General features: G+C 48.3%; 1 protein-coding gene across 2 annotated transcripts in view; it reads right to left on the bottom strand.

Moving 5' to 3' along the window:
- TBX4 (T-box transcription factor 4) overlaps positions 1–13,830 on the bottom strand; it is a 40,582-nt gene that overhangs the window by 11,363 nt on the left and 15,389 nt on the right. For both annotated transcript variants that reach the window (XM_054210274.1, XM_054210273.1), the window contains exons 4-5: positions 12,921–13,040; positions 10,955–11,102 (exon numbers count right to left, since the gene is read on the bottom strand). In XM_054210274.1, the coding sequence (XP_054066249.1) occupies positions 10,955–11,102; positions 12,921–13,040 (268 nt within the window). The remainder of the gene's footprint in view (positions 1–10,954; positions 11,103–12,920; positions 13,041–13,830) is intronic.

The following is a 13,830-nucleotide window of genomic DNA, read 5'->3' as shown; positions in this document are numbered from 1 at the left end:
GTCCACGGGCGCAGACGGGGAAGAGCTTCCAGCAAAAGCAAAGTCCCATAAAAATACGCCATTCTCACATGACAAAGAAAAATCCCTTCGGCTATTTGGCAGAGCGGTCAGCACGTCAGATTGGGGATGAAAACGGGAAGTCGTGGTGCTGTTTCGGATGCGATTTCGCACATCTTTTTTGGGAGGCGGCGGCCACTCTCTGCATCCTCACAACCAACATTTCACAGGCTTGGAAAAAAGGACTCGCATACGAAGGCTATGTCTGCACCCGCATCCTCCTCACTTCTGCCTGGTGTAAGCCTTGTGCCTTCAAAAACTCTACAAATCATTCAAAAAAAAAAAGCCTCCCGACCCTTAGCAGCAAAACATCGCGCCTGCGCAACGCTGAACGCCAACAATTCAGGCTAAATAGTTTTCAAGGCTGCTGTGGAAAACTGGTCCCTGGCTAAAAATACACAAAACAAATGTAAATTCCACTCCGATGACGAACACCAGTGGAAAGATTAACTTAAAGAATTGTGTCAAAAATGAGAAGTATTTTAACTAAGGGGACAGAGCACGGCTGCTGCTGGTCGGTGCTGGGCATTGAGCAGGACAGGAGGTGATGTAGGAGCTCTCACCCTCAAAGATGATGCTAAAACAATAACTTTATATTTTCCTGCACTTATTTTTTTCATTGCCGGGGCGCGGGGAGATTAAGTCAGTGTCAGACACTGTCACGCACATTTTTAAATTGTTTTTGGTACAAAATGTAGGTAGTTTGAAATAGGTTTGCTACTAAAAAAGAAATGGTGTTTGCCTTGTCTTGCTAACGAAAATAGTTACTGGTGTATCGGTTAGAGGGGAATTATAACATGATAAAGGCCAAGGATAAAAAAATTAGTAAGGGAAAGTGGAAAATGGTGTTTCTTGAGCAGCACTGAGACACACTGGCTTAGTGACCGAAAGCCTCTCTGCAACTTGGAGATCTTGTCCATTTGCCTATGAAAGAAACAGCTCAGCTTACAGGAAATGGCGGCATATTTAGGAGTCTAATAAATACACTTTTTTTCTATATTAAAGAAAAATAAAAAGAAAAAAACAACAACAACAAAATGTGAATCAGATATCCCAACCAGACTCCTCAAATTAGATGGACAACCCCGAATTTAGGAAGTGGATCTTGGCTCGACCTCCCGACACGGGCCATCGTGGGGATGCCATCTCCCACCGCTGCCACCCAAACGCTCTCTCTGCCTGGAAAACACACATTTTCCGGAAACAAACCGGCTGCTAAAAACCACCCATGTGTGTAATGGCAACGTTCCTTAAGAGCATCCGCGTGGATGGCACCAAAAGGAAGCACCTGCCCTGGCGGGGACCCGACGGTGGGGGCCCTCCTGGGGGGAGACCCCAGACAGCTCCATTTCACACCCCTTGCCTCCCAAGGCGGTCAGCGTGACGCAGAGCCTGCTGCTCGCTGGGATGCCCCCCGCTCTGCCCACACACCCCCCCTGCACCGCCATAACTCCGTTACTGCCGGCCAGAGAGGAGCCAAAGCGGATCTCCAGGGTGATGTCACTTCTACCCCCTCAAAGTCGCACGTGCGGACCAGATTGGGAGCGAGAAGAACTCCAAAGTCAAATGTGAGCTTACATAAACATCTTTTTTTCTTTTTTTTACCCCCCCCCCGTCTCCCTCCTTTGTGCTGATCACACAGTTGGCAGCTGTAACTCAAGCTGTAACATAGCTCAACTCCTTTATTTTTTTGGCATTCCCCAGTCAGCAACAAATGTCAAAAAAAAAAAAAAAGGGTGTTATTTTCTCCTTCCATTTAATTTTACTTAGGAAAACATACTCCTTTAGCATCTAATCTCGCACGCTGCTGAGTAATGTTGGCTTCAGGGCTCAAAGACATTTGCCAGTTTGCAGGATCGGGCTCAGAGGCCAGAAGCTTAGCCGGGGTAATGGTGCCGCATCGCTTGTCGCAAGGCAAACTGGCCTTGAAATCACCAGTAAAATGTATTTACTTTCATATGAAATTTGGGGAGTTGATTTAAGAGCGCTCCCTGTTTCACCAAGGTATCGAATGTCATATGATGCAGTGGTTGTTATGGCAACTGCCCTTTTTATATTGAATAGTAAATGGCTACGAAAAAGCCACATAATTTTATGGTTGCTCCCGGGGGATCACATAACTAATATAAAATCTCTCATTTTAATATATTTTCTGCTTCTTTCTTCCTTCCTTCTATTCTTTCAAAGTGAAAAAGCCTTTGAGCTGAGGCTGGCCCTTGTCCCGCACCGGGACGCTGAGCTGGGGGCGCGAAGGACCAGAACAAAAACATGACGATTCCGTCTCCCATGTGGAGGAAAAAAAAAAAGAGCGCATTAATCAACGAGGCTCTTCCAGAATCGCAACCAATTCACCTCGATTAACATTTACAGCAATTGATGGCATAAGCCGCCCCAAACCTAACTTTTCTTTAGGAGCAAATGGCTCAGAGATGCCACACAGCATCAGTGCAGGAGTTGCCCGGGCTGGATGGGACATCTCCCGGGGACAGATGATGGGCCCACAGTGCCACCACCCCTGCCGCATCCACCTCAGGATGATGGCGCGCACACCCCCCCCCCGAGCAAGCAGTTAAAAATCATAGAGCCATTTATGTTGCAAAAGACCCTTAAGATCATCGCATTCAACCAAATAAAACACTATCTTCAGTCAACTTCTACAGCAGCTCCAAAATTACCTAAACCTCATCCCATTTATTTTCAGTCATCTCCAGGAAAGCCCTCACCCCGCTCTGCTCAAACCGGGCTGCCTCGCGGCGGGGCTGGGGGGGCAGCACCCCAATGGGGGTGGGAAGGGGCTCGTTCCAGCCAGCCGGGCTCGTCGCTGCCGGAGGAGGAGCCTCCCAAACCCCCACGTCTGTCCTGGCAATCCGCACAATGGGGGAGGAAAAAAAAAAAAGAAAGGCTGGAAAATCCTGGGAAAAGGTTCAACATGAGCTCAGACAAATTGTTCCTTACAAGAGGGCCAAAGCTGGGATTTTTTTTTTTTCTTTTTTTTTTTTTTTCCTCTCGGTCCTTTTTCATCCAACATCAGCTGAAATTCATCACGGTGTTTCCTGGCCTTGTGAGGAAGGTTTGGTGTGAAGTCCACCTCCACGCTATTCATGAGCGGTTGTTTCTGAATGGCGAGGACGGGGAGAACCCCGGGGGGGTGATCCTGGGACACCCCTGCGGCCGTCCCACGCTGCTGTGTGGCCTCGTGTCACCCGTGGGCACCACAGGCCCTTGGCAAGCCCTGACATCTTCACCCACCCTTCTCCGGGCCAGCTCCCCACCCAAGACTGGAAGACGACTCCAGGATCTGATTCGAGCTAAACTTCACTAAAATCCACAGCATTTGACTCGTGTGAACCAGTAATGTAACAACAAAAAGATTTAACACAAGAGATGTAAATCTTCTTTTCAACCAAGAGCTCCACTGGCTGTTTCTGACCCAGCGATTTAAGTTGCTCATACGGATCTATTCATCCCTGCGAAACACATGCCATCCCCGGCGGCACACAGCGCCGCCCCTTTTTTTTTATTTTTTTTTTCTATTTTTTTTTTTCCCCAGGAACAAAGCAAACAATATAAAACTTCACGTCGGGCTTTATCATTTATTTGGGCACCACTGTTTCCCAGATCAGCTGTTAAGCCCTTTCCTAAAATGGATGGGTTAAAAACAAAACAAAACAAAAACAACAAAAAGAGAAGAAAACAGTCTTTTCAAGGGTATTCTTTCAGCAGAAGACTTAGTGATGCTCAAAAAAAACATTTACTTCAAATTTAGGGCCGGACAAAATGGACAAAAGATTTTTTTTTCAAGTTTTAAATGGACTGAGAAAAAAGCTAGCTTAGTAATGGGAAAGATGTGTATATATATATATATATGAAATTCTTATATATTTCTTATTTTTAACTATAAGAAAATATATATGTTATGTATTATATATTATATATTATGTATCCTATATTATATATTTTATAAGTTATAAGTTATATGTTGTGTATTGTATATTACATATTATATGTAATATGTTATTATATAATATTTTTATAATATATAATATAAAATTATACATTATATATTATATATTATAATATATTGCATATTATATAATGTATATAATACATCGTATATAATACTATATACTTTTTTATATATATATAAGAAATCCTATAAGAAACCATGTATATAAAAAAGAAATCTTATATATATACACTATATATGTTGTGTATTGTATATTATGTTACGTGTTTTATACTTATATATTATGTATTATGTATTATATATTGTATATTGTACATTATATATTATAATATATTGCATATTATATAAAGTATATAATACATTATATATAATATATATACATTATGTATATATGAGAAATCATATAAGAAACCACATATATATATATAAAAGAAATCATATATGAGAATTCTTTAGTTGCGAATAGGGATGTGAAGCTGCTCTCCTGCTACAGATTTCTCCAAGTGAGGACCAGCTGGGTGCAGCCAGCGAGGCTGCGTCTCTTCCCAACGGGCTGGACTTCGCCTGGGAGCTGCCGCAGCTCCATCCCATCCCATCCCATCCCATCCCGTCCATCCCATCCCATCCCATCCTGTCCCTTCAGCCGGATCGATCCCCAGCACTGCCGCGGAGCCGTGGGGCGGCTGCTGCCGAGGCAGCACATAAACCTCATACCAGCACCCGGCGAGGAAACTGCTTGGCCGCAAGTCATAAAGCAAACAAATTAAAAAAAAAAAAAAAAAATAAATAAAATTGAAGGCTTCGTAAGATTACTAGGGCATTAACCTAATTAAAGTGCCCAAGTGCGCCTGGCGAGAAAAGATAGAAAAATGCTAAAATTGAATTAATAGAAAAATGAAAGGGAAACCCCAAGACTGGAAGAAAAATTAAGTCTTTCAGTGATAATCAAATAAAACCAAGTGTGCAAATAATAAATCTGGAGAGAAATAACAAACTCATCAGTATTAAAGAGTAAAGCCAGTAAACAGCAGATTTGGGTCAAGAAAATCAGGAATATCACTTAAAATGTCATCACAAGTGACAGACCATCTATAATACCCTGTAAGCTTTGAACGGTGGTAGGTTACATCTCAGAAACTGAAATAACCTCCCACTTCAAAAGCAGATAAAGTCCATTATGGCAATTAAAAGGCGCCATCAGCAGCCAAGGAGCAAGGTAGGTACAGGGTATATAACATAACCAAGCTTAGCAATACTGTGTTGGGGGCATTAAATTAAATATCTACTTTTATTTGTCACAATTTCCACTTCTAATCTTCATTTATTACTTGCCTTTTTTTTTTTTTTTGCCCCCCAGGAATATCTTTGTAAAAAAAAAAAGAAAATAGTAATTTCCGATTGATCTGGTCCCAGCCGAAGCCTGCCAAAAATACCGATGTGATGCTATCGCCCGTTCTGAGCTGGCCTGGCTGCAGAGCCCACGAGAAAGGCTGCTTCCTCTGGCAGAGCTTTAATTTCAGTGGAGTCATTAACACGGCCACCAGCAGAACCCCGATGTGATGTCCTTGCTCCTCTGCCCTTTTCCAGCGTTACTCGGTGCCTACGAGCACTGGCCTTTCGAGGCTCTGCATGTTCACAGCCTGCCTAAAACCGGGGGAAGCGGGGGCTGAGAGTAAGACACGGGGTTTTTTTTCCCAGATACGGTGCATCTGGTGAAACGGGCTTCCCTGGGAGCTGCCACCCAGCTCATTGTTATCTCCTCTGGATACTGAAAACCCCATTCGAAAGGTCCTCAGGAGAAAGGTCAGCAGATCAGAACGACCAGCTGAGGAATCACCAACCCGCCGCCCGCCCCGATGCCGGACGGAAAGGTGGCACTCGGCATGGCCAGTCCTCTCAGTGGCGCCTGATAGGAGTCCTCGTGTCCTCCCCGTCTATCATGCACAGAGTGTAAAAACAAACTAAAATCTGCCCTAATTAACAGCCTCTGCTGCTTTGCAGCAGCTGGGCAGTTTCTAGCCCGTGCTCCTCATCCTCACCACCCCTCGAGGTACGTTAAGTACCTTTATGTACATTATTATGTACTTTTATGTCCATTGTTATGGACATTGGCAGGAGGGCTGGCTGTGCCGGGATTGCTGTCGGACATGGGGGACGGTCCCTGTGCCCCCACAATCCCATGGGAGCAGGGACCTGGCTCTGCCCGCTGCCCAGGGGAGCCAGGGCTGGGGGCTGTGTGTGATGGGGGGGGGTGACAGCTCTCTCTGCCACCACTGTGTCCCGGGGACGCATGCTGTACTGCTCAGCACCGCAAGTAGGAAAGAAAAGAGATGATATTTTTGCTTCAGAGAGCTGCCAGTCTCAGCAGCTTAAGCACCACCTTGAGGCAGGAGATGGAGAAAAGCCTAAACAGCACAACAACAACAACAACAACAACAACAGCAACAACAACAACAAAATGCTGATTAACTGAAATGACTTGCACAGGAGAACAACCTCACGGCGGGGCCGAGCCGAAGCCCCTCAGCAAACCCCCGGCCCATGCCCCTTCGGCGGCTTCACACCCGCCCTGAGCATCCTTCACCTGCTGGGGCTGGGAGCTGCCCGCAGTGGCCATAAGGACCGTCTCACGGGCGCCCTCCGCGCCGCTGTTTACATACTTTCAACCTCTGCAGAAAGTGGAATTCCATTCATGAGCATTTATCACGGCAGAGATACTCATCAGGGCTCGCTCAATATTTCCCCCTGTGCCCTGAACTAACCTTCTGAAAGAAATACGAGTGTTGTGTTATCCTTTCCAACGGAGAGGTTATTTTTGTGCATCATATGCGGCTGCTGTTAGCCAACCGATCTGTTAGCACTTGCAGTGATATAACCTGCTTCATGACGGAGGAGTCATTCCCAGTTTTCACCTGGAAAACACAGCAAGGTGCTTCCCAGGCAGAATACGCTGGGAATGGGTATGGAATATGCCATCCCTGCGCAGATTGATGGCGCCGAAGAGAGTATCTTTGTCTCCGCAGACAGACCATACGCAACCGCCTGTTATTCACGTGGCATTAGAGAGCGACACATCGGCTCTGCCAGAATCACTAACCCTGTCACTCACCAGCCCTGTGTAAATCAGAGACTCCATCAGGCTGATTATCTCTGCATGTAAAGATTTGAAAATACATAAATTAAGATTTTACTGTAAGCGTAGGCGGCTTACAATGCTTTCTTTAGGATCAGATAGACCGCGCCGTAGCTAAACATTAGGGCAGCTGCTGATTTCTTAATCCATTCTCAACATGAGCATTTCTCAGTTGTTAAGCCCGGTGTGAAAGAAGCCTTTCATGGTCGAAAAATCCCCCAAGAGGAAAATATACAGTCCACATTTTCAGGCCGTGGTGCGTGAGCTGGGCACAGGCTTACCTGCTGCAAAACCTGCTCAACCAGAGGGGTTTGCAGGCAGATTACAAAGCTCTGTGCTTAGTTTCTGCTGATTTAAAATCCGCATGGGTTTTTTTATTGAAAAATGCCTCCCATGGCTCTGACTGTAACTACTCATTTACTGCAGCAGATAACCGGCCGGTGGAAGAAGCGGGAGCGTGGTTTTTGGGGCTGAGGAGGGACAGTTGGTGGCTGGGTTTTATGGGCTCGGTGTCAGAAAGCGAAGCTTTCCAGCGCCGCCTGCGAGGCATCCCCTCCTGCCAGCGCAGTAAATAATCTTCAGCCTAATTCCGTGGATTGCAGCAAGGGCTTCAGCTCCGTGGCTTATTAATTAAGCTGTTTAACTTACTTATTTTAAGCCTCAAATGTACCTACACTTCTCTTTATGAACTCTGTGGGGCTGCTTGTCCCTGACGTTAAGCAGCTGTTGCAGCGCAGGGAGTCAGGGCACGGGTTCATTTATCAACGAATTGGTTGCAATAATGTGAAATTTCTGCCTGCTTGTTTTCCAGGTGAGATCCCAGGTGCTCAGAGGAGCTGTGCCCCACGCCGTGGTGTGTCTGCCCTTCAAACCGGTGTCCCCCTGTGCCACGCGGGGCGGCTGGGGACGGGGATGGAGCCCGGCAGCCTGCCGTGCTCCAGCTGCATCTGCGAGCGCGAGCCCATAAAATCCACCACGTCCTTCTTGCGAGACCCTGTGACACCACGCACATCCCAACGCGACCATCAGCTCCCCACACTCGACGTTAACCAGTAGGTGAACATGCAGGGGAGCTGGAAGAGCCCCATTCTTTTTTTCCCCTAAATAAGCATCTGCACCAAAAAAATGGTTAATCCAGAAAAGGAGTATTTAGCGCAAAGATATTTCTTGGTGTGCGGTTTTGATCCGAGCCCAAAGCATCGGAGCATGGCAGGGGCTGGAGGGGATCGCTCCCATGCAGCAAAATGCTGCGGGCAGGCTGGGATCTGCGGGATTTGGGGATGCCAGAGGAGCCGGAGCCCAGGATGGTGGGAGCCGGGTAAGGAGCCCGGTGCCGCAACACCTGCGGGCACCCGCGGTGGCCGATGGTGCCAGGGAGGACGAGCCGGCGCGGCTCTGGCTGGGCAGCTGCCTGCACACCAAAAAAAGCCCCAGTGGCAGCCTGCAGAAATCATCGCTCCACGCGGTTTTGAGGTTTGGAGAAAATCAAAGACAAAAGGAAATGGCAGGCAGGCTTCGCTGGAGCACGAGAAGGCAAACAAACCCTGTGGGTTTTCTGACTTGTTTTTCTTAGGGCACTTTAAGAGAGCGTTTGCAATCGCTGGGAACAAATTCCTAGAAATGAGACGCTGTTATTATTCATAATGTAATGCCTTTGCCGGCAGGGCCAGGAGGACTGCGCCATGCCAGGCAGATACCGCGTGTCCCAAGGACATCGGCCACCCCTGCAACAGCAGCAGAACCGCTTTCAGGATGAGCCCAAAGGAAAACTCACGTTCGCCTGGTACAGAGTCCAGGTCTCCTCCGCCGGCACAGCAAAAAGTGGAGTACTGCTTCTTTAAAGCAGATGATTAATTTAGAAGCCTAACGAGGCCCCCCCTGAGAAGTGGCTAAATCCCATTTATCCAGGCAGGTTGTCAGTGCCTGAACCTCAGAGCGACCTGGGCACTTAAAACAGGTAATTCCGGGCATTTTCCCTGGGAAAATGTCTGGGCGGTGTGCGAGGCAGGGCAGCTCGCGTGGCACGGGGGCACTGCGCAGGGCTCATTTGGAGCGTGGCCACCGCATCGTGCTGCGGGTATCGCCCCAAAATGCAAACTGGAGTCCCCTCTGTGTCACTAGGGAAGCTCCGTGGGAGGACAAACAGGCTGTTTATTAACAGGAGGGGGGGGGCAAAAATCTTCCCAGTTAAAATGCAGTGTTAAAATCGCAGTTAAAAAATGACAAAGTCAGGAAAAGCAAACTTTTAAAGTTGCAAAACCAACACTGCACATCCTGTTTGTTTTATGGCCACATTGAACATCCTGTATGTTTTATAGTTTACATTTTACAACGTAAACAGTCATATATTAAGCTACACAGTTAACCAAGAGAAAAACACAGGAGTAAAAAAACGCCACGTGCAAAGCGAGCAGGTCGGTGCGGCTGCTGACACCGAAATGTCGGCATTTATGGGCTCTATGTAATTTTTACTGTGCGACCCTTAACGCAGTTGTTTTCATTTCATTTCCGTGGTGCTTTCCACCTTCAACAAGAGTGAAGGGGCGAGATCGCCTGTGATTAATAACGCCGGCGTTAAACGGTCCTGATTAGCCTTTGAAGTTCACACATGTTTCCGCGGGGTCAGCGGGCTGGGGAAGAGGGTCAGTTCCCGGCGCTGCTGCCGGCTTCGCGCGGGGCCGGGTTATCACCGAGCCCGGCTCCGCCGCGGCACCGACGCGCGGCATCAGGGCCCTGGCTTTTTAAAGTCTGGAGTTTGCAGAAAGTTACGAACGCTGCAAAAAATCTGGGTTTTTCAACAGTGTTTTATGCTGGGAGGGTCACTCTGCCTCTAGAGTCAGCCCCCTAAACTCCGTCTGGTTTCGCACGGGGAAGTGCTGGAATCGCACTTTCTGCATGGCTTTTGGGTGGCATCGGGACAATTGACTCCACATGGAAACCTGCTCTTTAGAGGCTTGATGCATGATCATTTTGAGCAACACCTTCTCCCTCTGCACCCTTCTTCAGGACCTTTTCACAGCCCCCCTCTCACCCCCCCAAACTGCAGCTGCTTAAAACACCGGCAGGTTGAAAACCACCTTTGATGATAGGAAGGAGATTCCCTTACCTGTGGTACCGGCAGGAGCTGATGGAATTAAACCTAAAAGGATTTTAAACTCTATCTTCCCTTCCTCCAGCCAGCAAGGTTTGTTTATTTTATGTGACTTTCATCTCGGACGGTGCAAACCAGGCAGGTCCGTATTTTTATACGCATTATCTCAGCACTCGTTGGCCTGGCAGGCTGGAAGGGCCCTTGTTCTGAGTTATTGAACGCACTGTGGCAGATAACTGTGTACCTCCCGCTTCTGCATTCGCAAGACACATGAATTAAGATTTTCCAAATAAAATACTTCATCTTTTACAGGGCTGCCAAAGCCAGCTTGGAAAATAAGGAGTTTATGCAACCTGTTTCTGCGAGCTGTATGTACGGCGCGCGGCAACAGCCAGGCTGAAAATCCCACAGCGCTGCCAGGAAAGTTCCTGGGCAGAAAATAAAAGGTCGGTGGCATCTGGCAGGACAGGACTGAGCAAGTCAGAGGCTGCATCCCCAAGAGCAGGGGAAGCACGCAGGCAGCAATGGCAGCCCACCTCCCTCAGCATCCGGCACTCCCCACCCAGCAGCGCTGCCGGCACAAAGAAAATGTTGCTCCTTGCTATTAAATTCACTGCGACATCCCAACCAGCCTCCCCGTCCAGATCCAAACTCGGCATCGCGGGCCCACCCCTGACCCAAAACCCTTGCAGAACGTCTCTCTTACGTGTCCAAAGGGATCCAGGTGGTTGTTGGTGAGTTTTAGCTTCTGAAAGGACACCAGCTGCCGCATCCAGTGCGCTCCTGTGGCAGGCGAGTCAGGGTGCACGTACAGCCGCCCCGGCATGGCCGGCTCTGCCTTCCCGGCCACCATCCTGCAAACACAGCGGTTACACATTGCATCACCTCAGCAGCCATCACCAGCCTGGCCGACGAGAGCGTTTTGTCCTTGAACTCAACCCAGCAACCCTCCCGCCAGGCCTGGAGGGATGTACTGGGGCACGGGGGCTCGGAGAGTCTCCTGCTGCTCATGGGGGCTTTAGGGCTTCTCGTTTCAGGCTGGCAGAGTAACTCCATCCCTGCTCCTGCATGGTATTTCCTTGGAGCAGTGTCTCTACAGGGCAATGGCATTGGCATTGGTCAAGAAGGAAGTCTCGTCTAGGTTTTTGGAGAGGATAAAGCCTTCCAAAGGCCATTCTGCAAGGGGAGAAGGTCTCACACACTTCCCCAGGAGAAGGTACTGAGGAGCAGGAGCGAGTACCAGCATGGGTGCACCCTCTGCAGCCATGCAGGGTTCACACAGCCCCTGCCTGGGTGGCAGCTCCAGTGGGAAGGGGCTGCTCCCCGCTCCGGAGCTGTGTGTTTGCCCCTCGTACCCTTCTGCCAGCCCCCCTTGTCCCCACACCACCACCACCACCTCTCACGGACACAAGACCCAGCCATGAGACACCACTTGATGGCAAATCCCCCATTGCTGTGCATTGTTCTCCTCCTCTAAAGCACCAATAAAAGCAATATTACCAAAACCAACAGAGACTTTCCAGCAGCAATAAAATGAAAAGGGGAAACAGCTCTAGGGCTGGCAAAAGCTAAATTAAACAGAGTTAACAACTGTCCATCATCTAGGGCTTAATGGTTAAAACACAAAGTGGCCGCCGTGCCATGGAGCCCTCAGTCCACTCCTCTTGCCCAGCGGCACTCCAGGACAAAAGGAAGTGGAAAAGGGATTTTTTTAAAAACTAGAGCAGCCCTAATGTGCAAGTAAATTATTACAGTTTTATGGGATGTCACCAGGCTCGTTCCCATTGAGATGACTACGAAGTTTTCCATTGCTCGTCTTTTCAGCAGGCAGCAGTGGGTGGAAGGGTTTGGGAAACGCAAAGCGAACAGTCGCGGCAAGGGAGGCTGCCGGGCACGTTCGGGGTGAAAATCAAACGGGAAAACAACACGCTTCCTTCATCAGAAAGCAAAAATCACTTCTGTCTCTTGGGTAAGCAACTTTACTATCAAAGGCACAGGGAAGGGAAGAATAATAGAAGAAAAGGAAACTCTGGGGAAGACTAAGTTAAAAGAAAGAGACTCTAAACTCAATCTGCATTGGACTGCGATAGAGGGAATCACGGCTCCCTTCCTCTGCCGGATCAGCACGGCTGAACCAGGGCTTTGAGTAAAACCGCCCCACGTTTCACTTTATAGCGGATCTAAAAGCAAAATATTACTACAGAAGAAAGGAATTTAAAACTTCTCTTGACTCACATAGATACCTGATTTTTAAGGCCAAAATGGACCATTAAATCACCTGGCCCAGCTTCTGGCATACTGCGGGCTGAGGCTTTACCCTCGTACACCCGCACACAGCCAGACCACCTATGCTTGGCCTAAAGTACCTCCTCCGGGAAGACACCCCATGTCGAGCGCTTTGGGGATGGACAATCCACCACCTCCATCAGCAGCAGTTTGCTCCAGCAGTTAATCACCCAGCCCGTTAAGAATATTTTATTTTATATTTGTCTGGTTTTAACTTCCAGCCTTTGGCTCTTGTATCTATCGCTGCTCCGTGAAAGACAGCTCTGGGATGTTGGCATCCCTCCGGTGGGAAGGTATTTATGTTGGTTTCTGAGTTTGCACAGCAAACGGTCAATCCCATCTCAACTTTCTTATGGAAAAGAAGGCAAACAGAAATGTTCTCTTACCATTTATTGTCACAGAATTTATACCGGTGGTCGTCAGCCGGGACAATGTCGATCAACAGGATGTACTTGGTCTTGGGATTCATTCCGGTCACTTTAACCTTGTAGCTAGGAAACATCCTCCTTAGGAAAAACAAAGGGTGAACGCGTTAGTGAGCAACGTGGAGCGGCACTGGAAGGGTTGGAAACTTGGAGCAGAGCCCCAAAAGGCAGATCCACCATGGGATGAATTCACGCTAGGACAAATGAGAGATCCACCATGGGATGAATTCACGCCAGGACAAATGAGAGATCCACCATGGGATGAATTCACACCAGGACAAATGAGCTACAAAACATTATTGCTGTTTATACGTCACCTGAATCAAACTCAGCCTTTCCAGGGCATGGGCTGCATGGGGCCAGTGCTAAAAGGGGCATAAATATGGCTGACGATAGATAGAGGGGGGGGTTATGGGTCAGTGTCAGGAAAAGGTGGGTGCAGAGAGAGAGATGGGTGTTCAACACATCCCTCCTTATGGGAGGCTTGGACAGGGAGCCCCCAGGAGGCTTTGTGTGGCTTCAAAGATGCAAATTTCTTGTTGCCGTGAACGTGCATGAAAAGTCATGAGGTCTAACTCGACTTCAGCAGAAACAAAGCACACACAGCGTTCTCATCCACACGTTCCCAATGCCCACGGCACCAGGTCCCACCACACCCCCTCCCAACACAGTAGCTGAACCCGCATTCCCCACCACAGACCAAAAACCGAGGACTGGCAAAGCCTTGGGGGACAAAGCCTGTGGACAACGCCTGCTCCTCTGGCCTTCCTGAATTTCCCAAATTCACAGCGCGCTGTTAAACCTTGTTCGAACCCGGAGCACCACAGAGCTCCCTGCTGAAAATGTTCCCATCCCACTGATTTACCATTGA

The sequence above is a fragment of the Rissa tridactyla genome, chromosome 7 (genome assembly GCF_028500815.1).
Source record: "Rissa tridactyla isolate bRisTri1 chromosome 7, bRisTri1.patW.cur.20221130, whole genome shotgun sequence".
NCBI classification, from domain to species: Eukaryota; Metazoa; Chordata; class Aves; order Charadriiformes; family Laridae; genus Rissa; species Rissa tridactyla.
This window is presented reverse-complemented; position numbering and strand designations above follow the sequence as displayed.